Genomic DNA, 26,370 nt, shown 5'->3' on the forward strand with positions numbered 1-26,370 from the left:
AGTTCACCCTGGAAGAGGAAAAAAACAACTGCCTTCCTTTCTTAGACACACTAGTCACCCACCTTGGTTTTCTCATTATATAGAAAACCCACCCATACAGGCAGATACATTCACTAACAATCCCCCACACTCACAACAATATGGAGTCATTAAGACACTACACAACAGGACTAAACTTATCTGTTCAAATGACAATGCCCTAACCATAGAGCTAAACCACATTCTCAACATTTTCTCAGCCAATGGCTACCCCCCTCCAAAAAATCCAAAAAATATTGAAACCAATAAACCACAACCCCCCCTCCCCCTTCACAACAAGGATTACTCTAAATCCATCACCATTCCCTATATCCGAGGCACCTCAGAAAAAATTACAAAAATCCTAAAAAAACATGACTTAACTTCTTGTTACAAACCATATAAAAAATTGGCATCCCTTATCCGCTGCACTAAAGGCCAACCTCCCCATAGACCTACCTGGTGTATACCAGGTTCCTTGCAGCTGTAAGCTGTCCTACTTTGGCCAAATAGGCAGGACAGCTAATATCAGAATTTCAGAACACAGGAACTACACCCGGTTTCACCAATACAGCCACTCTGGTCTTGCAGACCATTCGCTGGATACCCAACATAGAATACGGTGGAAGAAAGCCATGATAATACACCGTAGTAAATTCAAATATGAAAGGCTATTCATGGAATCAGTCCCAGCCCTAAGAAACAATCCAAACCTCAACAAATTTGGTTGCATGAGACTGCCCCAAATTTGGGAAACCTACATCAGAAGACCTTTGGCCCAATCGGTCAAGAATACCAACACTGCCTGCTAGGGGGTACCATCAGGACTTTTAGGAGAAAGAATAGCTTCCTGCTAAGTCCTCATTTACTGTGTTGTGCTTGCGTGCACGCGTCTTTTTTTAAGTTGCTGTGTAAATGGCAACATGACGTTACTGAAATCTTGGAAGTGTATTAAAATTTATTTTGATGTATATTCTATTGTACGTTATAATTTCCTTAAGCTATTTAGTACGAATGTATAACCAATGTCTAAGCCTTTCCACGAGAACATAAGAAATAAATATCAAGGTGGCGGCAAGATATTCTGGAGGTTGTTGAAAAAGCTCAGAAATGGAGGAAAGAGTGCTGTAAAAGGAATTAGAGATGATAAAAGTGACATGAAAACTGAAGAAAAAGATATGAAATATGGAGTAATTACTTCGAAAAATTGCTAAATGAAATGAGCTGTGATAGCAGAGTGGTAAAAAAAACACTCAATAGGGATGCAATCAGGAATACATATGCACAATTAAAGTAGAAAAAGCCATCAAAGGCATGAAATGTGGAAAGGCAGCAGGTGTAGATGATATCTGACCAGAAATGCTCAAGTATGGAGGTATAAAAGTCTTATAGTGGCTGCACTGCATAGTTCAGAAGGTCTGCAGAGGAACGAATTCCAGATGATTGGAGTAGAGCTCTCATAGTACCCATATATAAAAAAAGGAAATAAAACTGAATGTAAGAATTACAGAGGTATTTCTCTACTGAGTGTTCCTGGTAAGATATATGCAAGTAACGGTTGAGAAGGATTGTGGAAGAAATGTTTGGTGAAGAACAAGTAGGATTCAGGCCAAATAGAGGCTGTCAAGATCAGATCTTGACTTCACGACAAATAGTCGAGAAAGCACGAGAATATAACAAAGATCTGTATTTAAGTTTTGTAAATCTGGAAAAGGCATATGCAAGGTGCAAAGAGAGAGAAGCTATTCAAAATGCTACAGTTATATGGTGTCAATGGGGCATTATATCAAGCAATACTTAGTCTTTATTTGAGTTGTAAGTCAGCAGTTAGAATTGAAGGAAGTACGGTAAGATGGTTTAATGTTAAATCTGGTGGCAGACATGGATGTACATTATCCTCTCTGTTATTCATTATCTATATGGATCACATTATGAAAGAAAGTGGTATGAAACATGATATCAGAATTGGAGATGTTACGGACGATGTTATACTTCTAAATAAATCCACTACAAGTCTGTAAGATTCCCTGATTAAATAGAATAACTGTTGTAATAGATATGGTATGAGGGTCAGCAATAACAAGACAAAGACAATGAAAATAGGCAGTAGCATTGAAAATATCAACTGCATTGCGAATGGAGAACTTATAGAACAAGTAAAATGTTTCATCTACTTAGGCACGATTTTTAGTGAAACCTGTGGCATAGTAATTAAATAATAAAGTAACACGTAAAAACCACAGTGAAATCTTTAATTAGTAAAAAGACAGTTATTTTGTATTAAAAATAATAGTACATCTTCAGTGTCTGTAACGGTAATAGGAATGGAATACACGCAAACGTTCAGTGGATCACCAATTAAAATACAATTGTTACCGTGTGCTAGGAAATAATAGAAATAACATATTTAATCTATGAAGATAAAAGTCTCCCAGATCTTTGAGAGAGACATATAGTCATTTCTATTTAAATTCAGTCGGTGTAAGACAGTTTCACAACTTTCTTTGAATAAGCGTTCATATTTGAATCTACATCTATGGAGGAGAACTGCTTTATCCCACTGGACACTATGAATAGAGTCAATACTGTGCTGCGCCAGACCAGACTTCAGAGGTTTGTTATAATCAATATAATATTGCTGTTCTTTTATTATTTTTTCCCAAAGAACGGCCAGTTGTCCAAAATAAGAGACATTGCATTTGCAAGGTATTTCGTAAATGCCAGCCAAAGATAGAGAAAACAGTTTATCCTTTATAGAAGTAATAAAGAAGAAATTTTGTTGATAGGAATATTTCAGAACCGATGCAGTCAATTCATTATATGAAGATTACCCTCCAGACATCAGAACTGACATAGTCAATTCAATATTTCAGAACCGACACAGTCAATTCATTATATGAAGATTACCCTCCAGACATCGCAAGGATGTTCGAATATGTCATCCACTCAGGTTATTTCAGTTGGAAAAACAAAATCTACAAACAAATTGAAGGTACTGCCATGGGTAGCCCTCTGTCTCCACCCTTGGCAAACTACTATTTGAAACAATTTGAAGATACTATGTTCTCATCCATTCATCCTCAACCATCTCTTTGGTACCATTACATCAATGATGTTTTTGCTGTTTGGCACACACTGAGGATGAACTTTCCACTTTTCTACAATGGATAAATAACCTTCATCCATGCATCCAATTCACTATGGAAAAAGAAAACTCTGGTACTTTACCATTTTTGGACATCCTCCTTACTAGAACGTCTTCTGGTACCTTATCTACAAGCAGCTTTCAAAAACCCACTTTTACTGGCAGATACATTCACAAAAAGTCTGTGCACCACATGTCTCAAAAATTTGGCATTCTTAAATCTCTAATTAATAGAGCACATAAAGTTTGCTCTTCCCAATAATCATACAACAAGAACTTTTCATCGTTAAAAAGTTAATGAAATCAAATGATTACAACTCCAATCAAATCCAACAGATACTTTACTCTTTATGTTCCACACCTACAGTTTCTTCAACAGTCTGCAGAGTTCCTATTCCATACATTCCAGGGATCTCAGAACCTTTAGAATTCTGAAAAAGTATCAACTGATTCCAACATATATTCCTATCAACAAAATTTCTTCTTTATTACCTTCTCCAAAGGATAAACTGTCTTCTCTATCTTTGGCTGGCGTTTACCATATACCTTGCGAATGCGATGTCTCTTATTTTGGACAAACTGGTTGTTCTTTGGAAAAAAGAATAAAAGAACATCAATATTATATTGATTATAACAAACCTCTGAAGTCTGGTCCTGCACAGCAGAGTATTGACTCCACTCATAGTGTCCAGTGGGATAAAGCAGTTCTCCTCCATAGATGTAGTTCAAATATGAACGCTTATTCAAAGAAAGTTGTGAAACTATCTTACACTGACTGAATTTAAATAGAAATGACTGTATGTCTCTCTCAAAGATCTGGGAGACTTATCTTATGTAAAAAACCATTTATATTAATAGATTAAATTTGTTATTTCTATTATTTCCTAGCATGCGGTAACAAATGTATTTTAATAGGTGATCCACCGAATGTTTGCCTGTATTCCATTCCTATTACTGTTACAGATACTGAAGATGTGCTATTATTTTTAGTACGAAATATCTGTCTTTTTTACTAATTAAAGATTTCACTGTGGTTTTTATATGGAAATAGACAACAGAATCAACAAAGCTGGTATGGTAGGAAGTGAATTGAATAAATTTATATGGAAGAAGAGAGAAATTAGTCAAGTAATTTGCTATTTATACAAGACAGTGTTCAAACCAATTTTAACTTATGGATCTGAGAGCTGGTTCAGACTTGACCAGAGACCACAAATATGAGAGTCCTGAGAAAGATCAGGGGCATGAACAGATGGCATCAATGGCAATACCATATTAAAAACAAGGATATGAGGAAAGAACTTGACATTGTCAGCATCCAGGAATGCATCAGCAGAGCTAATCTCAGGTGGCATGGTCATTTAAACAGAATGGGAGAGGAAAGATTAGCAAAATAAATGTTCTCTGCCATGTCGGCAGGAAAAAGAACCAGAGGAAGACCAAGATATGGGTGGATTGATATGATAAAAAGTGTCTTAGAAGATAGAAATATAAGATCTGATAATGTTGGAGTCTTGAAAGGTAAGAGACTGATTTGGAGGAAAATTGTATATAGGAAGTTAGTAACGATGTAAAATTTTCATGTAGTACTATCGTATCCTGTACACTCCTTGTGGGTACATGGCAGGAATTTGATGATGACGATGAATAATTTCTAGCAGAGTAATTACTCTAGACATGTAGAATATCTGTGTGGAATTTTTTCTTGACTATTATGTATAAGACTATTACACACTTTTTTATATAATGTTTGTCAAGTAGCTTTATTTTATCGTCCTACATGTTTCGCCAATGTTTCTATCAGCATTTTCAGGGAATACAAACTAGTAAGCTATATGAAGGTAACAGACTAGGTAATAACTGATGGTTGGTAATTTATACAAAAAATTAGTATTGAACGAGGCAATGCGCGTGTCTCTTTAAAAAGATGTACAGACAATACTGTGATCAAAGAAAGAATTTGCTATACGAGATTCATGCTTAGCAAAATAGACTCACAGTGCTATAACTTATTCACAGATATCTCTAATAACCTTGACACAGAGACATGGCAACTATTAGACAATATGACTAGCAAAAGTTTTAGAAAAACATTTAACCACAGCAAAAAGACACAAATTGATAAATTCAATATGCTGTATGATAATCATATCAACTATAAACCGTCTCTACCAGATAACCAAGTGATAATTAACCTATCTAAACACGTTTTAATTAAACCTGAGATCTCTATTCTCAAAAAAAAAAAAAAAGGATTCAATTTTGCCTTAAAATCCACTGCCATTCCTAAAATAGAGTTTATCTGCAACTTAGAAAAAGCCTTCTCATTGCTACCACTTCCAATAGCTAATGACTTACGATTAAAAAGCAGCATAATCCTTTCAGCTCCGACAAGATCTCCTAACTCCAACTCTAACCAAATGGAAAGAACGCTTCTCAAATTAAGAAATAATAAAGACATCATCATACTCAAAGCCAACAAAGGTAATAATACAGTTATATTAAATACTAAAGATTATGAAGAAAAAATTAAAAATCTATTATCTGACAGGTCTATCTATGAAGTTCTCAGTAGAGATCCGACCATAAAAAACCATAATGACACCAATGAACTATTACGTGGAATGACTAACTGGCCTATAGAAGTAATAAGAAAGTTAAAATTAATGCACTCACTAACTCCTAGACTGTATGGTGTTCCTAAAATTCAGAAAGAAGGTATACCATTACATCCAATAGTTGACGGAATCTATTCTCCCACTTACCAACTGTCCAAGTAGCTCTAAGATTTTACAACAACACATTCACGTCTCGGATACTTATATTAAAAACTCACAACACATTTTATAGATAATATAAAAAACATCCCTATCTATGAAGAGGATATACTAGCAAGCCTAGACATTACATCTCTGTTTACAAACATTCCAGTGGTTGAAGTCATCAACATCTTAGACAACTTGTTCCCAAGAAACATCACTACTTTGTTCAATCACTGTTTAACTTCTAACTATTTTATTTGGCAAAAAACTGTCTACAAACAACTCACCGGATTAGCCATGGTTAGCCTCCTCTCCCCTCCTTGTGCTGGCTTATTCATGGAAGATATAGAAGAAAAAAATCTTATCCCAGATCATTTCAAAACTGAAAATTTGGTACAGATATATGGATGATATCTTTCTCATTTGGGATCATACAAAAGAAGAACTAATGGATTACCTTAACCAAATCAATAGTTTCCACCATACCACCAACATTTCTAATTCACATTAGAAATTGAAAAAGATGGAAAACTACCATTCCTTGACATCCTAATAAAGAAACAAACCAATAATAGTATCGACCTATCTGTTTATAGAAAACCTACAAATACTGGATGTTACCTCCATTTCAACTCGTCACATCATATATCACAGAAACTTAGCATTATCCATATGCTTAAGAAAAGAGCTATACATTACACAACAGACCAAGATGACTTACAAAAAGAATTAACTACAATATCCAGAGAGCTGTCCTTAAATGGTTATCCAAAAAGACTCTGCAACAAGATTCTCTTTTCGGATATACCACAAAGACAACGTGATGACACCCAATACATCAGTACTATAACTATTCCATTTGTCAGCAGCATTTCCAAAAAATTAGCTAACCTTCTAAAACCACATAATATCAGAGTAGCATTCAAGCCAATCAACACTATTCGGAAATTTTTAAGATCACCGAAAGATCCTCATCCATTCTACAAGTACTCTGGGGTATATAATATACCTTGCTTGTGTGGTATTAGTTATGTAGGTCAGACCTCTTAGAAGCTTTGAAACGAGAAAGAAAGAACACAGAGGAAAACAACAGACAAGACATTTCAGGCCTTTCTTGCCACTTTGCCTCTACTAACCATCACACTGAGTGGGATAAGAGCCTTATGTCCTTTATAGAAGATAACTACCATTTCAAGAACCTTCAAGGAAGCAGCTACAGTTGCCCGTAAAACTGAAAACCTAAACAAGAATCAAGGTCTAACCTTACCAGAAATTTGGAAAGCTTTAATCAGATCATTAAAGAAATGAACTTTCATGACAATGACATCATGAGCCATAACGAATAAATCACGTTTCCGAGACACGCGCATTGCCTCGGTCAATACTAATTTTTTGTATGAATTAGAACCATCCGTTATAACCTAGTCTATTACCTTCATATAGCTTATTAGTTTGTATTCCCTGAAGATGCCAATAGAAACATTGGCGAAACATGTAGGACGATAAAATGAAGCTACTTGACGAACATTATATAAAAAAAGTGTAATAGTCTTATGTAGAATATCTTTCTTCAGTTTATCCTCAAGAACATTTTGCCTATTTCTTGAGTGCAGAATATCCCACTTCTATAATCCACTGAAAATTCAGATTTCCTGGCAAACAAAAAATTTATCTTTACAGCCTATTGATATCATGGTCCGTTCTGACATTTCTTATGCTGCTGGAATATCTGAAATAATTTCAAAGATCCTCAAAGAAATATAATATGGTGCTCATGTTTTTTTACAACAAACTTTTTTTTTTATTACTGTCTACTAAAGATAAAAAGTCTCCTCTATTGCTTACTTTGTTGTCTTTCACATTGGACAAACATAACATTCTGTTGAGAAAACACTATAGGAACATCGAACTTTATATAAGTTATAAAATTGGTTAGGGCTCACATTCATAAATGGGTTGACAGGGAATCTCTGCTTTGCAATGAACAGCATGGGTTTACTAAGGGACGGTCATGTTTTAGCAACTTGCTCACACTCTATAATAATGTTACCATTGAACTAGACAAGGGGAATGGATACACCATGATAGTTTTGGATTTTGCTAAGACTTGCATAAATTGGAGAATATGAGTTTGGATTATAAAACTTTTTTCCTGCTGTCTCTTGACAGAGAAAGCAAGAAAAAAAAGTTTAAAGATTAATATAACAAACAAACCTGATGACAAATTAAGGTCAAACCTAACTAAAATTAGCAAGTAATCCTATTGAAGTTGTGGAGGACTATATTTACTTTGGTCAATTAGTTAGTTTTAAGGAAAAACAAGATAAATAAGTAAAAGAATCACACAAGGTAGTAAAGTGTTTTGGTTATATAAAGGTTATCTATTAGGAGATTTAAACGTATGCCAAAAAGAAAGCCTATTTAATATGTGCATTATTACTGTAAAAACTCGATTGTAGCTTAAATATTCCAAAGCACATTACATCGATTTTTTACTTAGGTCAAGTCCCATGAGAATGTAAAAATAACTTGTTTGTTTCTGTATATTTTGTACTAGATATTTTTGTAAATAACCCTTTGAAAGTTAACTGTATATACTCCTTTAATAAGAATATGTTAGAGTGTTAAAAATAAAGGCAATGTTTTTGCTGTTGGGGCTGTATGTAATTGATCTACATGGCAGCATAAGAAAGGTTGTTTATGAAACTTTGTATGTGAAAAGCTTACAAGCTCTGCATGTAAACACTTCCGAAGTGTCAGTCAGAAAGGTTCAAACAACTTTCCGATGGCCAGCAAATTACAATCAACAGAAAGCTCGGAAGAGAACAAAGAGCTAACCGAACTTGAAACTTAAGATGAAAGAATCATGCCGAATTCTTGGTTACAAACTTCATGCGAGGACTCAGTGAAGGCATAATAAAAAGGGACAGAGCCAGGCATAAAAAGCTTCCCCGTTCAAGACGTCGCTAGAGAGAGATGACTTCTAGGCCAGAGAGAGGGCTTCAGACATTGCCGAAGGGAAGGCTTCAGTCATTGCTAGAGAGAGGGAACAGATTCGGGAGTCCATAAGAGAGTCAGGTGGCGGCAATTATGGTCATTGGAGGTGGCTGTTGTCCAGGCATTTTCAGTGAGCTGTTATACCCTGATAAGTTGGAATATAAAAATTTCATCTTATCATTGTATAACAGAGCAAACACCCAATAAGAAACATTAAAATATGCTTGCTATCTAAGTATGAGTAGTTTTGAATACATTAATAAGAAAAGAAAGAATTGTAAAGTAATGAGATGTTATTTACTTGGTATCAAAGAAAAGAATATGTGGGAAAAGTATGCAAATATTATGTGTATAATTTAATACTGAATTAAAGTCGACATTATCTTTAGTGTGAATTAATCTTTATTGTGAAAATACGTGTAAGAACCAGACCAACATAATCTGGGTAAACGTAAGCTCGAAGTTCGGGGGACAAAGCAGACAGTTGCCCCAAGTGGTCTTGTGCTTGGAAACGGTGGGAGACAATCGGACAATATGACGTCAGGCACACGTGATGGCAAATTCAACGTGTTGTGTGAACGGCCAAAGTTATGGTGATGGCCATTAGGGAGGAAGTATAAAAAGGTTAGACCCCCCTCTTATCTCTGGTATCCTGTGGTCACATCATGGTCAATCAGAGCTCTGGGTGTAGGTCCATCGCTGGCATGCGATCGGAGGGGTTTTCAGAGGGAAATCTAATCCTGAGATACTGCAGCAGGCTATGCCGCATGAAACGTCGAGGAAGGTACATGTCTGAAATGCTGTGATAATGGAAGTCAAGGAGATGATCGAGTTCAAACATCGACAATCGGAAAGAAAGGAACAAAGGAGTATAGATAAGTAGATAATTTATTCTTTGATATGTGTGAGAATCCAGAAATTAATATTGTGTAGAACTTTAATGACAAGAGACTCAGAGATAGCAATTAAGAGAGACTGCATGAGAAAAGACTTGTTTGTTGTAGAAGATTATGAAAGGACAGACACTGTATGAATCTGTGTATTATGTGTATTTAAGAATGTTTAAACAGGATTAGATCTAAAGAGTAAAGGTTGACTGAGATTGCAAAGATTAAGATTATAGTGAATAAGAAATATGTTATATGTGGAGTAACTTAGGTAGATTGAAATTTGATGGGGTTTAATGTAGAAGGTATAAGAGTTATCAGATATGGATTATTTCTTAGCTATATTTTGAATGGAACCTTTTAATTTTGTATTGTTAGCAGTATGTATTCCATTATGGTAAATAAACCTTGTTTTTCTTTAACCAACTTTGTCTCTTTATGGAATTAGATACACCACTTGTAAAGTAAAATACGAAACTGGGCGGGAGATTTTCAGAACACAATTCATGGTCACGATTGCATATCTTGTGTTATCTTTGTTCGCTTCTTACCAACTTCTTGATTAACATTCTAATTAATCTAAGAGTCCTTAGATTAAATAAATTAAATAAATAAATTTTCTTAGGACTTAACGAGAGGTTGGTAATGGAGTCTGCCACATAGGTTTTGGCTCGACCCTTGGGCTATTCCTTTGTGAACCAGAGATACCACGTGCCACACACACACACACACACACACACACACACACACACACACACACACACACACACACACACACACACAGGCAAGACTTTAAGGAAACTGAAAAGATATAAGAATTTATAAGAAAGCGGCACAACAGAGCCAAAGCAGAGGAGAAAAGGCAATGTAAATTACCCAAAGCAACTTTGCTCAGAAGATTTTCTTTTTCGCCGTGGAAGAACAACCTTTTGCCTGTCGCAGTCCACTATTTTCCTGTTAAGATATATTACTGAAGCCAGACATTCCTGAGGAAGCTCAAGATCTGAGAATGAAAGAAATGCCATGACTGTAGTGAAAGACTTTCGACTGAATGTGCGGAATATACAAAAGGTTTTAACTTACAGAGTCTTTTGTAAGTTAAAACCTTTTGTATATTCCCTCTCATAGTAGGTTGTAGATGGACTTTTAAGAGATTCTTCAATAGTAGTAAGAATTATCATTAAGAGATTCGATTGGCAAGTTGGAAGTTGATATAAATTTTGTAAAGATAACTTAACAGAGCGTTAGCTAACCTCTTTGCAAGTAAACTAGAAGTTTAATAAGCTGAATTTGTAAGCAGAAAGTAAATAAGATTGTGAGTTAAAGAAGTTAATTAGTGTTAAAGTAAATAGGCTATAATTTGTGCTAAAGAATTTTTTTTAAATGGATAGAGAAAGCAATCTCCCTAATGTCTAAATTCATGTATATTTCTCGTAGATAGGCTTATATGTTGGTTATGCATTTCTAAATAACTTAGGGAATTGAAACAACGTAGATCCGAATATAAATTAAATAATACTTTAATAGATATCTCCGATATTTCGGCAATGTCTCATTCCCATTTTCTAAAGGAACTTACAAAAGGCAGGAGCACAACAGGCTCTATAGCTGCTATATTGTTAGAGCCTGTTGTGTTCCTGCCTTTTGTAAGTTCCTTTAGAAAATGGCAATGAGACATTGCCGAAATATCAAAGATATCTATTAAAGTATTATTTAATTTATATTCGGATCTACGTTGTTTCAATTCCCTAAGTTATTTAGAAAAACATGTATATTTCATCATCATCATCATCAAATTCCTGCCATGTACCCTCAAGGGGTGTACAGGATATGACAGTACTACATGAAAATATTACATCATTACCTCCAAATCAGTCTGTTACGTTGTCAAGACTCCAACATAATCAGATCTTATATTTCTATCGTCTAAGGCACTTTGTACCGTATCAATCCACCTATATCTTGGTCTTCCTCTGGGTCGTTTTCCTGCCAACCTGGCAGAGAACACTTGTTTTGCTAATCTTTCCTCTCCCAATCTTTCCTCTCCCATTCTATTTAAGTGACCATACCATCTGAGATTAGCTCTGCTAACGCATTCCTGGATGCTGACAATGTCAAGTTCTTTCCTAATATCCTCATTTTTAATATGATATTGCCAGTGATGCCATCTGTTCACGCCTCTAATCTTTCTCAGGACTCTCATATCTGCGGTCTCTAATCTTTGGTCAAGTGTTTTACTTCTGACACAGCTCTCAGATCCATAAGTTAAAATTGGTTTGAACACAGTCTTGTATACAGCTAATTTAGTGTTATTATTATTATTATTACGGGCAACTCCAGGGAGTCATTAGACTCATCGAGGGAGGCCCCAAATCATTTTCATCACAACTATTCGACATTCATACAGTATCTATCATACCTCGCCTTAAACTCATTCACTGTCACAGCATCCACCACAGACTCAGGGAGCGCATTCCACTCATTCACTACTCTAAAAGTAAAGAACCCAGCTCTAACACCCTTACCAACCACACTTTTGCCCAGTTTCCATGGATGTCCCCTAGTCCTCCCACAACCAGCCCTGTTCTCAAAAATATCTTCTGAATTAATTTTATAGAAACCCTTCAGTAATTTGAATGTCTCAATCATATCTCCCCTCCTCCGCCTATCAACCAATTTTTGCAACCCACAAATCCTCAACCTGTTCTCATACGGTTCATTCCACAGACCTGCTATCATCTTGGTCACTCGCCTCTGGATCCTCTCCACCTCCTCCCCATCAAGAAGAAACCTAGGTGACCAAATCTGAGCACAGTAGTCGAGATGAGGTCTTATCAAGGCTCGATACAGAGGAACAATAACCTGCTTGTCTCTGCTTGTCAACGTATTCTTCAGCAACCAAGTGATTCGATGAGCTCATTTGGCCACTTTTGCAATGTGTCCCCTAAATTTCAATTCCTTATCCACCAACACTCCTAAATCTCGTGCCTCATCAATTTCCTGGAGCACGGTTCCACCAATGCAGTAAACTGCCTCCCATCTTTTCACCCCAAAATGCATAACCTTACATTTTGCCACATTAAATTGACATCCATTCTCCCTAGCCCAGACCTCCAATCTATCCAAATCATCCTGCAAAATTTTGACGTCATCTGCATTCACTATTGCCCTACCCAACTTCGCATCATCCGCAAACAAATGAACTGTTCCTCTCAGATCCTTTCCTATATCATTTATGAACAAATTAAACAGCAGTGGTCCAAGAACAGATCCTTGTGGTACACCACTAGTCACAGGCCGTCTTGTGGACTCTACTCCTGAGTAAACCACTCTCTGATATCTCTCCGTCAACCAACCTCCTATCCATCTCACCAACCCTATGTCCATTCCCATATGCTGCAATTTACTGATTAGAATTCCATGTGGTATCCTGTCAAAGGCCTTAGCAAGGTCCAGCAGAATCACTGTAAACCCATTACCCTTATCCAGTTCAGCCGTCACTGTGTTATAATACGTGAGCAAGTTACTGAGGCATGACCTACCCTTCACAAAACCATGCTGTCCCCGATACAGTATCCCATTTTCTTCTATCCAATCTTGTATTTTCCTCTTGACTATTTTCTCTAAGACCTTGATAATGATTCCTGTTATGCTGATTGGCCGGTAATTTTCAACAGCAGCCTTGGAACCACCTTTGTGCAGTGGAACTATTTTCCCCTCTTTCCACCCCCTTGGGACTGACCCAGTCCTGAGGCTCAAATTAAACATAATGGTCAAGGGCACTGACAATTCTTTGGCCGCTTCACGTACGACACGAGCTGGTATACCATCCAATCCCACAGATGTATTGACATTGAGGTTCTGTAATAGACTAGTTACCTCTACCTCATTCATCACAATTCCAGTATAAGCTGTTGGTTCCTCCATTTCCGCAAAGCCACCACCTGGATGATATACTCTTGCAAAGTGCTCGCTCAGTAATTCCACAACATCGACTGATTCAGTTACCTCCCTACCCTCAGCATTTTTTAAGATCATTCTACCATGAGCATTTTTCCTTTTACTTGCAACATATTGAAAAAACTGTTTGGGATTCTCTTTAGCCTGCATGGCCAATTTCCTTTCGTAATCTGCTTTTGCTTTTCTTACCACCCTTGTTACCATCCTGGCCTGAGCTTTATACTGTTCATGCACCTGATGGTCACCCTTCTCCTTAAATTCCCTCCACAATTGTTTCTTTTTTTGCAGCTCAAGCTTAATAGTGTTATTCATCCATTTAACCCCTACCTGATTTATTATTCGGACTCTTGGTATACAGTCAACCATTGCCTCCTGCAAACAGTTCTTGACCACCTCCCATGCACCATCAACATCCAGCCCTTGCAGTTTTACATGCCATGGCATTGAGCCAAGCACACACCTAAGCTTGTCATACTTACCAGCCCGGTAATTCCACATATACCCTGTCTTAATTGTAAATTCGACTCCTTTAGCCACCTCCCAAGTCATGACCTTATGGTCACTCTCACCAATTGGTGGCAAAAAGGTCATGTTCGTTACAGCCACATTCTCAGTTGCAATTACTAGGTCCAGCACTCTCTGCCCCCTGGTATTTTCCAATACATGTTGCCGTAGATAGTTGTCCCTTAATAACTGCATAAAATCCAATTCCTTCCTCCCATGTGCCCTCTCCTCTTTCCAGTCAATATTACCATAATTGAAATCACCCATAATAATTACCCTCCTTCCATTCATTTCTTCTATTTGCTTATGCATACTATTCCCACCATCCACTCCATCACCCGGTCTATAGCAGCACCCAATTGTATATTTTGTTCTGCTAGATTGTATCTCACACCAAACAGCCTCAAATGTGCTTTTTTCCCCATCCTGCAGTTCAACTTCTATACTCCTTGGCTGAAGCTCATCAGCTATCATCAATAACACTCCTCCCCCCTTTTTATTCACCCTGTCACTCCTGAACACGCTATACCCATCACATTCAATCCCACTAGCTTTATCATCTTCTGTCAGCCATGTTTCACTAATACCGACAACCTGTGGCCTGGAAGTGCCAACCATGGCCAAAAACTCTTCCTTCTTGTTCCTAATACTCCTGGCATTAGTGTACATGAATCGCAGAAACCCATTTGTCCCATCCCTACTTTGATTCCTTATACTAATTATCCCATTCTGATTTGTTGTCCGTCGTACTCGCCCGGGCATAATATACTCATTCATACACTTAACTGCCCCCCCTAAAGTCTGCATATCTACTCCCCCCCCTCTTAATAAATCTAGTTTCCCTGAGTCTGTACATCCACTTCCACATCATTCATCAACACTCTTTCAAGTCTCCGTACACCAACTCCATTCAAATGTAACCCATCCATCTTATATAAGTCCTTTCGCCCATCGAACTCATTCCACACATCCACAAATTCCACACCACTCTCCATGCATAACCCACGCATAAAGTCATTGGCAATTATGGCCCTCCTTCTAAACACTTCGCTGTCATACCGCGGTAAGATACTCACCATCCTAACTCTCTCACTCTTCTCTTTTGCTACCTCAAACAACTCCCTCACATCCTCTAACATTTCCATTTTGTCCTCTTTCAAATCATTCGTTCCTGCCACTATTATCATCTCTTTCACCCTCTGTTTTTGCAGTCGAATAGATTCGCTGACGTCCTTTATGTTCGCACCCGGCTGGTACGACTTCGTTAAACTCTCAATTATTACGCCTCTTAATAGCGAATCCCCATACAGCACTCGCTCCTTCATTTTATTGACGTTTACGTACATTCTATTATTTGCCGTCACAGACTTCCGCCGGTTATTTGTCGGTACGTTCAACACACATTTTTGCATACGCTCCAGTTGTCGTTTGGCTCTGTGTATCGCGCCATTTAAACGGGCAATTTCGCTACTCGCACTTATCTCACCATTTTCGTTATCGATCAAATCATCCATTCCTTCGGTGTTTCTACCTTCATTTACACTTTCAGCGACGCTCTCACACATATCTGGCACTACCACGCAATTCTCTAGTACACCGCCATTTTCTGCATTCTGACTACCGTTAACGATATCAGTCTCGATACACGAAACACGCTTGAAGTCCTCATTCTCTTTACACTTTCTACACATATTAACTCCACTATCACTTTCTAACCAGACTCCTACCGCTCTTCGCAAGGCATACATCTCACAGACAGCACACTGCATAAATTCTTTTACATCAAAACTCTTAAGCAAGCATGGCGACCTGGCCGCCATTTTTTTCTTTATCGGTTACATGTGTACGCTATCTTTTCTTAAAAATAATAGTTAAAATAACAGAAAACACGCAAAAATTGCACAGACACACCAAGAAACAAAAAGCAAACAATACTACTTAAAATTCTGGTAAAATATCTAATGTTAACACAAAATAATACTGATCTTTTCAGGAGCTCTCGACAAGCCGACGATCTAATCCGTGCGACACCTAGCGACGTTGTTCCGACTAATTTCTTTCTTATTCCATATGAATTTATTCAGTTGACTTCCAACGATACCAGCTTTGCTGATTCTGTTGTCTATTTCTATATTTAGTTTACCATCTTCAGTAAAAATTGTGCCTAAGTAGCTGAAATGTTTTACTTGTTCCACAGGTTCTCAATTCACAACACAGTTGACATTTTCAATGATTCTGCCTATTTTCATTGTCTTTGTCTTTTTATTGCTGACCTTCATACCATATCTATTACAAGAGCTATTCAATTTAGTCAGAGAATCTTGCAGACTTGTAGCGGATTTATTTAGAAGTATAACATCATCCGCATAAAGCAAAGAGCTGACATTAACATCTCCAATTTTGATATCAGGTTTAATACCACATTCCTTCATAATGTGATCCATATAGATAATGAATAACAGAGGGGATAATGTACATCCTTGTCTCACACCAGATTTAACATTAAACCATCTTCCTGTACTTCCTTCAATTCTAACTGTTGACTCACAACTCAAATAAAGACTAAGTATTGCTTGATATAATGCCCCATTGACACCATATAACTGCAGCGTATTGAATAGCTTCTCTCTTGGAACCTTGTCATATGCCTTTTCCAAATCGACAAAACTTAAATACAGATGTTTGTTATATTCCCATGCTTTCTCGACTATTTGTCGTAAAGTGAAGATCTGATCCTGGCAGCCTCTATTTGGCCTGAATCCAGCTTGTTCTTCATCAAGCTTTTCTTCCACAATTCTTCTCAACCGTTTCTCAAGTATACTTGCATAGATCTTGCCAGGAACACTCAGTAGGGAAATACCTCTGTAATTCTCACATTCAGTTTTATTTCCCTTTTTATATATGGGTACTATAAGAGCTCTACTCCAATCATCGGGAATTCGTCCCTCTGTCCAGGCTTTCTGAACTATGCAGTGCAGCCACTGTAAGACTCTTATACCACCATACTTCAGCATTTCTGGTCGAATATCATCTACTCCTGCTGCCTTTCCACATTTCAAGCCTTTGATGGCTTTTTCTACTTCAAGTATGGATATGTATTCCTGACTGCATGCCTGGTCAGTGTTTTTTATCACTGTGCTGTCATCACTGCTTGTTTCATTTAGCAGTTTTTCAAAGTAATTACTCCATACTTCAAGGATATCTTTTTCTCCTGTTTTCATTTCACCTTTATCATCTCTAATTCCTTTTACAGCACTCTTTCCTCCATTCCTAAGCTTCTTCAACAACCTCCAAAATATTTTGCCACCTTCTTGATATTTATTTTCTATATTCTTGCCAAAGTCCTCCCATGAGTTTTGTTTAGCTAGTTTTACACACTGTTTAGCTTTCTTACATTTGTCTCTGTATTCTGTAAGGGTAAAAGCTGACTTATTTGTCAGGAACTTTTGATATGCTTTCTTCTTTTCCTTTGCTGCCTCTTTAACTTCCTGTGTCCACCAGGGAGTTCTGATTTTTTTATCCTTGCACACAACCTCACCACATGCCTCTCTGGCAGAATCAATCAATGTTTCCTTCAGAGTTTGCCACTGAATCTCCAAGGTTTGATTCCTGTTCTCAAACTCTTTCATTTTCTTTTCAATAATATTTCTGTATTTTAGTCTACAGTTCACATCTGAGAGCTGCTCAACTTTTATTCGCTTTAAAACTTTCTTACATGTTATTCTTTTCAATATGAAATTCAATTTTATCCTGCTCAAGACTAAATAGTGATCACTTCCAATTTCAAATCCTCTGTACACTCTGGTGTCCTGCACCAGGGAGAACACATCACTATCAACAATAACATAATCAATGAGACTTTTCTTATTCCTAGCCTCTTCTCTCCATGTGAATTTGTGCACATTTTTATGTTGGAACATGGTGTTAGTAATAACCAGTCCATGTCCTGAGCAGAAATCCAACAGATATTTGCCATTATTATTAGCTTTGCTCTTTTCTCCAAATTTTTCCAAAATATTTTTGTATGTCTCACAATCATTTCCTACTCTACTATTTAGATCCCCAACAAGGACCAACTTTTCCTTTTTCATTGTGTCAGTTGCTTTTTCTAAAGCCTCAAAAAATTCCTCCACTTCTACCTTAGTAGAACCTTCTGTGGGACCATAGGCACAAATAAGACTCATTGTCCAGTTCCCCATTCTCATATTTGCCCACATTACTCTACTTGAAACTGACTGCCATTCAAGAAGATTAGCCTCGTATTTTGTGTTGAATACTATGGCTACTCCTTCTTTTCCTTGATTGTCATTGCCTGAATATAACATTTTGTATTTATTGCTCAGAAAGATCTCACCAGTTTTGGTCTTTTTTGTTTCAGTCACCCATATTATGTCGATCTGGTACTTATCTAATTCCTCAGCTAGCCCCATTTCTTTGCCATTCCGGCTTCTTACGTTGATAGTACCGATCTTTAACTCTGGTGATGTTGAGTTGGGGTTTGTTTTCAGATTTGTTCCAGTAGCTGACTTTTCGCTGTTCGCCCTGGTTCCCTGGCGAAAACAATGGGGGCCTTGTTTAACCGGGCGACGCCCCAGCTGGCATGAAATTTTGTCATGTTGTACCATCATTTTTTATTTTGGTTTAACCAATAAGAATACAATTTGGTCGGCTAAATCCCAAATTGCCAGCCCATCCTCGTTCGTTCAGTATCAAAGTAGATACCCAACAGGGTGCACCACGAGAAGGTGAGGATTGGACATTAGGTCAGAAGCCCTGGTCGGTTCTCCGCATTCCTTTAAAGGCTATGTGGAGGTCTCCTCTGTATATTTCATAGTAATGTAAATAAATTGTTTTGTTCTTTTTGTTAAAAGAGTGCTGCGTGTTTGTTTATTTTTACAACTGCACTGTTCCTAAATAAATTGGACTTGTGAACGGGAAACTAAGTGATATAGTTGAAGCATAAAGTTAAGTAAAAGAATAGACCATGACTGTTTGTGTAAAGTTTTATTGAAGGAATTTGTGCTAGAGAGAGAGAAATCTGCTGGCTGTATTATTGAGTTTTATGCTAATTAAATGATATTAGTGGTGCAGTCTAAATTAAATAAATTTTCTAGTATCTCGGGCATAAGACTCGTAGTGCAAAGGGTAGATAAACATAGTACGCAGAAGAGTAAATGAGAAAGCATAAGAGAGAAAAAGCATATTACAGTAAAGTTAACGCACGCAAGCATACACTGCCCAAAGAGCAGTGTCCAATTCACTAGTTACATGCAATGAGAAGTGCAAATGAATATCGGCGAGTCTGGCTGCGATTGGTCAAATGTGATAATTCTGACACTGCGTTAGATTGCAGTGTATCCATTTTGTAATCTAAAGTATTAATCGAACAATTCCAATTATTAACTATTCAATCACTGTCGAAACAGCTGTAACCTTTAACAGGTTGTAATGCATTTATATAATGTTGTAAGCATTGTTATTATTTATAAACACAAACAAAATTTAATTTTTTCAATTTTTCCTTGGGGGAGCGGCAGTGTCGCGGTGCTAATGTACAGGCCACCACTGATCAACTTGTATCATTTGAAATCCATTGCTGCTCATTTTGCTGAATTATTGGTTATATTCAGATCAAAATATTTGAATTTAATATAGTATTATTAAACCACTTGCATCCATGTGTTTTAGTATTATGTTGCAAGTGAATTAAAGACTTGGAATTCTCATACTTTTACTGGTTACAAGGCTATAAGCTTGTGGATATGTGTATACACAGATTTTTTTAAAGTTGTTTCCACTCACGAAATTTTTTTTACAAAACTATAGTAGATTTTGAACCATGGGTGGGCTAAGAATTTATTTTAATATTTTTTATCAAGTTTTATTTTGTTTTATTTTGCATTTTAACTTATTTTTTACATTTATTTATAACTATATCTACTTGTTTAATTCAGCAATCTAACATATTTACATGCATACATAACAGGTGACATAAGTTTGGAAACTGCTGCAGTAGATGAGAATTGAATCCATTAAACTTTTACTTTGGAAAAAAAAAATTATCTCAGCCTGTTTACTTACAAGGTATGTGTTAAGTATTTAAGTTTACATACAGTATTTACTTTTTAAAACACTGTTTTAAAACATTTGGTGGGTTAGCAATTTCTCAGATGCAATAAATACAATATAAATAAGTTTTTTCAGAATTTATTTTAGTACTCTAGATATTTATTTTAATTCATTCTTATTATTTATTTGTTATTTAATTCATTCAAATATTCCTATTAGTACTATAAGAGCAAAATCAGAAACCAATGATTAAGAAAAAAAAATTTACATACACACACACACACACACATATATATTACGGTATGTTATTCCTAATTAGAAGCACTGTTTACACTGAAAAATTATTGAAAGAACGTTCCATAAAATGTTTCTTACTTCTACATAACTCTCGAACGTATCGACCAACATAAACAACCAATCCAACAATATCAATGTTTTCTTCCTCATCTAGCTTTCTGTTAAAAATAAAAGAATAATAATTAAAAAAAGCAGCAGTAGAATAGATAATGCATAAACACACATACTAATTTCAAGAACCATAGCAAATTAGTGATCAATATGTCAGAGGTTAAGAGTGAAGGAATTAATGCTCCATTTGAATAACTGCAGGGTGCAGCCGTTCAGAAATGCTTTATGAGAAAAGCAATTCCAGAGAACACAAATAGATGGAAATGAAAGACAGATGTGAGGTTGGGTTGGTGGGTTAGTAGTTGGGTAGCTGCTGTTTGTTATTGTAGGCATGACAAAAATGGGAGAAATGATTAGCCAAACTGCACTATTCTAAATGTGAAGGAAGTTATTCTAAGATACATTGGTATGGAATATGTTTAGGTTAATAGCTGGAGAGATGAAAATTAACATCAAATGAAAAAAAAAAAAAAAAACAAGAAGTTTTTTGGATTTTGAGCAAGCTAAGGATCTAATGTAATTGTGCCAGGAAATGCACAAAAGTAAATGTCAGCTCAAGCAGATTGGTCTTGTCAGGTGAGTAGTAAAAACTATGGATTTGTGTGTGAGAGAGAGAGAGAGAGAGAAGACTAGCAACCCAATCTATAATGCTGGCAACCCAACAAAGGGGTGCCAGCATTATAGGATGACAAACTACAGACCTGCTCTCGCCATGCAAAACCACATCAATGTTAGTTAAATATAAAGAGCCAATAGGCTTCATTTCGGCGATATAAACATTATTCAAATTGAGGGGATATTAAATCCCACATTGTTTTAAAACCGAATAAGAAACTCAAAGATTGGAATCAGAGAGTTTCATGCCGAATATAGTATAGTAAACTATAAAAGTATTGGCGGTTACTAGCGTGAGCTAATGCAAGTGGTCCCAGTACGTAGTACAATCTCGGGCAACTCATTGCAAAGGTGGGGAAAGTTCTGATCACTATTTTTGGTATTTTCCATAATGTATTAATATATTCGGCATGAAGCTCTCCAATTCCAATCTTTGAGTTTCTTATTCGGTTTTAAAACAATGTGGGATTTAATATCCCCTTAATTTGAACCACATTAATGTGTTGGAAATGTCAATTCAGCAGCAACAGATTCTCCAAATCATTCCCTGGCACGTGTATAGTGGATGATGTAGGCTAGATCTGCCGTGATGGAATTGTACTAATGATTATAAATTAGCTAGTGTCTCTCCAGAAGATGAAGTTAATTAGAACACTGAGGTGAGGGCAATGGGTATGACAGGCTTATCTCACTCTCTCTTTCATGGAATGGACTGAATATAGGCTTGCCGCACAGGCTGGGAGGATGTAACTGTATAACAGAATACTGCCACGCTCTCCCAGCATATAATAAAATATAGAGATGACATAGCACAGGTGTTAGTTCTGTGCACATATTATAATTATTAAGAGAGACCTCCAGGGAGTCTGGTACTTGTTACCAGTACTGGATTGAGGCTGAAGAATAATTTAGCAAGGCTCAAGACCAGACAAATGTAGGCATGGACAATGGGAAGTCTTTAATGGCTACATTACTGTGAGTTGGAAGGAAATGGGAACCACACCTTATTTTCTTAAGACTACATAGCATGGAAGTTGAACTAAAGAATTACCAAGTGAGGGAAACCAGCTCCTCCTGAGAACTGGAGGGTTGTCCCTGGCAGGAGAGAAAATCATTGCAGGGCTTCTCAGGAGGTCAACCAGCAAAATCCCTGTCAAATAGATACTTGGAATGTGAGCTCTTTGAAGCAATGTGGTAAACTAGAAAACTTAAACATGGAAATGAGATGACTGAACACTGACAATCTTGGAGTTAACGAGGTAAGTTGGCCAGACAGTGAAAATTACAGAATGATGTACTCGAGTTCACCAATTGACATAGTAGGTGTTGGATTCCTGGTAAATAAGAAATTAGGACATAAGATTAAAATCATTTGGGGATATAATGAAAGAATAATCCTTATTAAGATTCAAACAGAACTAAGAGACCTAGCCCTTATTCAGATATACATGTGAACAACAAGATACTGCGACAAGGAAATAGAAGTATATAACAGATTGAAGAAGTACTGATGAGACTAATCAAGAAAACTTGATTTTGATGGGAGATTGGAATGCAGTTGTTGGAGAGGGAGAAGAGAAGATTACTGGCAAATTTGGACTAGGTAAATGATGGAATGCAGAGGAGAAAGACTCATTGAATTCTGTAAAAGCCACAAACTAACCATAGCAAATACAATATTTGAACAGCCAAAAAGAAGAAGATACACATGGACTATACTAGGCAATATGGAACGATATTAATTAGACTATATAATCATCTGAAAAATATATCCTAACCAGGTGAAAATACGTAAACGTTATCTTGGAGCATATGTGAACACCAGAGACTGTAGAACTAATCAAACACTGTATGGAAAACACTTTTTTCATATTTCAAGACAAATATTGTGAACAAAAAGAAGGACTTACCATCCATTTCTCTAGCCTTAGCCAACATGTTTATGGAAAATTTCAAAACTAATGCATTAAAAAACTATCACAATAAATCAAAATTTTGGTCATGTTACATCAATGATATTTTCATTTTTTTGTCAGGAACAGTGCATGAGTTAATTACTTTCAAAGATTATCTGAACAACTTACATCCCAATATAAAATTCATTCTTGAACTAGAACAGCACAAAAAATTACTGTTCCTTGATTTGAAGTAAACGAAGAAGAAAATAAGGTTATCCTTTTTCCATATACAGAAAACCTAACACAACAGGAAGATTTTTAAATGTCACTTCACACCTCCATCTATTACAAAAGATAGGCATAATTAAAACTTTATGAGACAGGACATACAATATATCAAGCACACCAATTAAAAGGAATAAAGAACTTCACTACCTAAAACAGAACCTTGTACTTAATGGTTATGAACCCAAGATGATTAGAAAAATTCTTCATACATCTCCTGCAACTCCCTTACTTAAACAAAATTTCAAGAATGCAATCACACTGCCTTACATCAAGAATGTCACAGACAAAGTGGCTGCATTATCTGCAAGCAATGTAAAAGTGGCTTTTTTACCTTTACAAAAAAAAAAAAAAGTCACTTTACGTGGCTTTTTTTTTTTATAGATTCCTTCATCCACCAAAACCTTCATGTTACTCCACAAAACCAGACATTTATGAGATTCACTGTTCTTGTGACATTTGTTATATAGGCCATACAGGAAGGTTGGAAGAGATCTGCATGTCTGAACACATAAAAGTCACCAAAAAAAAGAGAAGAGAGCATAATCAGGCCTGGCATTCCACACAACTACTACAGGACATCAAGTACTTTGGCAACACAAAAATGTCATATATTGATCATAACTGTTTAACAAGAAAATTTAATTTAATTTAATGTGTACGGATCCTCACAAATGCTTAGGATCCCTACACAGTGCAATAAAAATCAAGGCTGAATTTTACAACTAAGTATGGTCTGCTTTCATCAAAAATTTAACTGCCACGGACCTAGGATATAATATGCGTGATACTTACAGAACATGATAACAAAAACAACTACCAATGTTCCAACACACATGCAGTAACGAATTTACCATTCGTATTCTGGTATATCAGTTATATGAAATTATCAAAACATCTAATGTGTAATTAATTGTTAATAGGCTTTTGTTGTGTAAAACTTTTTACCAGTACTACCCTTGATGACACAAGTCTTACGACTTATGAAACTTGTCAAGTTTTAATTGCTTATTTTTATTAAAATTCTTTTTTTACATCATAATGTAGTCTCAATAGCAAAGACTTCCCGCAGAACCACATGACCTCCCCTTGGTAAACCCATGCTGTTCATTGCATAGTGTATAGATTCTCCATCAATCCATTTCTGAATGCAATTCCTAACCAACTTTTCCGAAATCTTCACCACTACTCCAGGAATACTAATAGATCAATAGTTGGATACATTAGTCTTTGCACCACTTTTATGTGATGAGATGACCCTACATTATTTCTATTCTGTGGAATCTCCGCTGTTCTTCCGAGACTCAAATTATATAGTCTGGTCAAAGGAACAGTCAGTTCAGCTGAATATACTTAGTATTGTGCTGATATCCCATCAGTCCTAGCCCTTAGTGCCGAATTCTCATTCAGTTTCTGCAACAGTTTTAGTGCATCCTACTGATACACCGGAGTTTCTTCATCCTGTGAAGCAGTAGCAGTGAGCACAATGTTGCATACATCAGGTTGATAGTTTTTAGCAAAATGGACACTTCTTAGGTAAACAATCTCTGCTGAATTCCCACATACCATCTGCATTCAAACAGAGTTATTCTTTCATATTAATTCTTGCTTTTCTTGGGATATAACGATGGAATTCTTTCGGGTAGTCTTTAGCTTGGAGCCAGTTTCATGCTCACTTTGCTTTCCATACAACAGTTGTAATTTCTGGTCTGCACCTTATAATTTTCATAATGAACATCATCCTTATGCACATGGTATTCCTTCCACATCATATTTTTCTTATGAATGTCTTGCTTAATAAGATAACACATTCATTTCATTCCTATCATATTTATTCTTCAAACTCTAGGAACACATTTCTTCAATATTGCATTACTTAAGTATTCTTTAAATGCTTTCCATGCATTGTTGATACTATTCCCAAGCAACAACAATACCATGGCCAATAGAATTCAGCATACTTATTTGTAGGTCAGTTTCTTGATTTGTAGTTCAACACGTAACCTTTTCTGAGTGGAAAATTCATAAATTTACACTTCCTGAGTCAATACTGCATGACTGCTGTCACAACCAGAGATAAAATAGTTAAGCCTTTAAATCAGTGGTCTCCAAACTTTTTGCTGTGAGGGCCACATTGGGTACTTCAGCACTGTTCAGTGGGCCATAGTAATAAAAAAACTCTAGAACTAGATATATGAATTTTATTGAAAGCAGATAAAAACTGATTACAGAGTATGTGAGATTAAATTATCATATATTAATGACAATGTTGACAATGAAAAAATTTTGTAAAAATTACCACAAAAAATCTTATCACGACAATTTCTATGCGTGAACTGATACTTTTTTTTTTTTTTTGAAATAGCTGAATTCATTTTTTTCCATTTGGGAAACAATTTGTTTAAATTTTTGCTAGTCATTAGTTTTTCAACCGAATATACACTGACAATTTACATGCAACTTTTTTTTTTTAATTTAGTATAACTTCGAGTTTTTTGTCAATGAATACAGATCGGGAAATTTTGTTTTTATTTTGTTTTTTGCTCATTAGTTCATTTTAACCATGTTTTTACCAACTTTTTTTTTAAGTGTTCTTATTTCGTGCGACATACATTTTTTTGTTGATAAAAAGTTTATTCAGATGTAACTTTTTTATTTCGTTTTGAATTCTTTTAAATTTTTTTTTTCTTCGTTAGTCCATTTTAAACCGACCATTTACAGTCAGAAAGACCATAACTTGAATTACGGTTACTTTTTGCTATTTGGGAACATATTTTGAACACAATTTAAATTAATGCATTTGAAATCTATCAACACCCAGT

At 36.2% G+C, this 26,370-nt stretch overlaps 1 protein-coding gene across 1 annotated transcript in view; it reads right to left on the reverse strand.

The window, feature by feature from the left end:
• Positions 1–26,370, reverse strand: part of LOC150099931 (RPA-related protein RADX-like) — a 273,154-nt gene that overhangs the window by 113,954 nt on the left and 132,830 nt on the right. Inside the window, exon 8 of the mRNA XM_090403019.1 lies at positions 20,718–20,797. Within this exon, the coding sequence (XP_090259145.1) occupies positions 20,718–20,797 (80 nt within the window). The remainder of the gene's footprint in view (positions 1–20,717; positions 20,798–26,370) is intronic.

Source organism: Typopeltis vanoorti, chromosome 13 (assembly GCF_054136105.1).
Source record: "Typopeltis vanoorti isolate ZY-2024b chromosome 13, IOZ_Tvanoo_1.0, whole genome shotgun sequence".
In the NCBI taxonomy this organism is placed as follows: domain Eukaryota; kingdom Metazoa; phylum Arthropoda; class Arachnida; order Uropygi; family Thelyphonidae; genus Typopeltis; species Typopeltis vanoorti.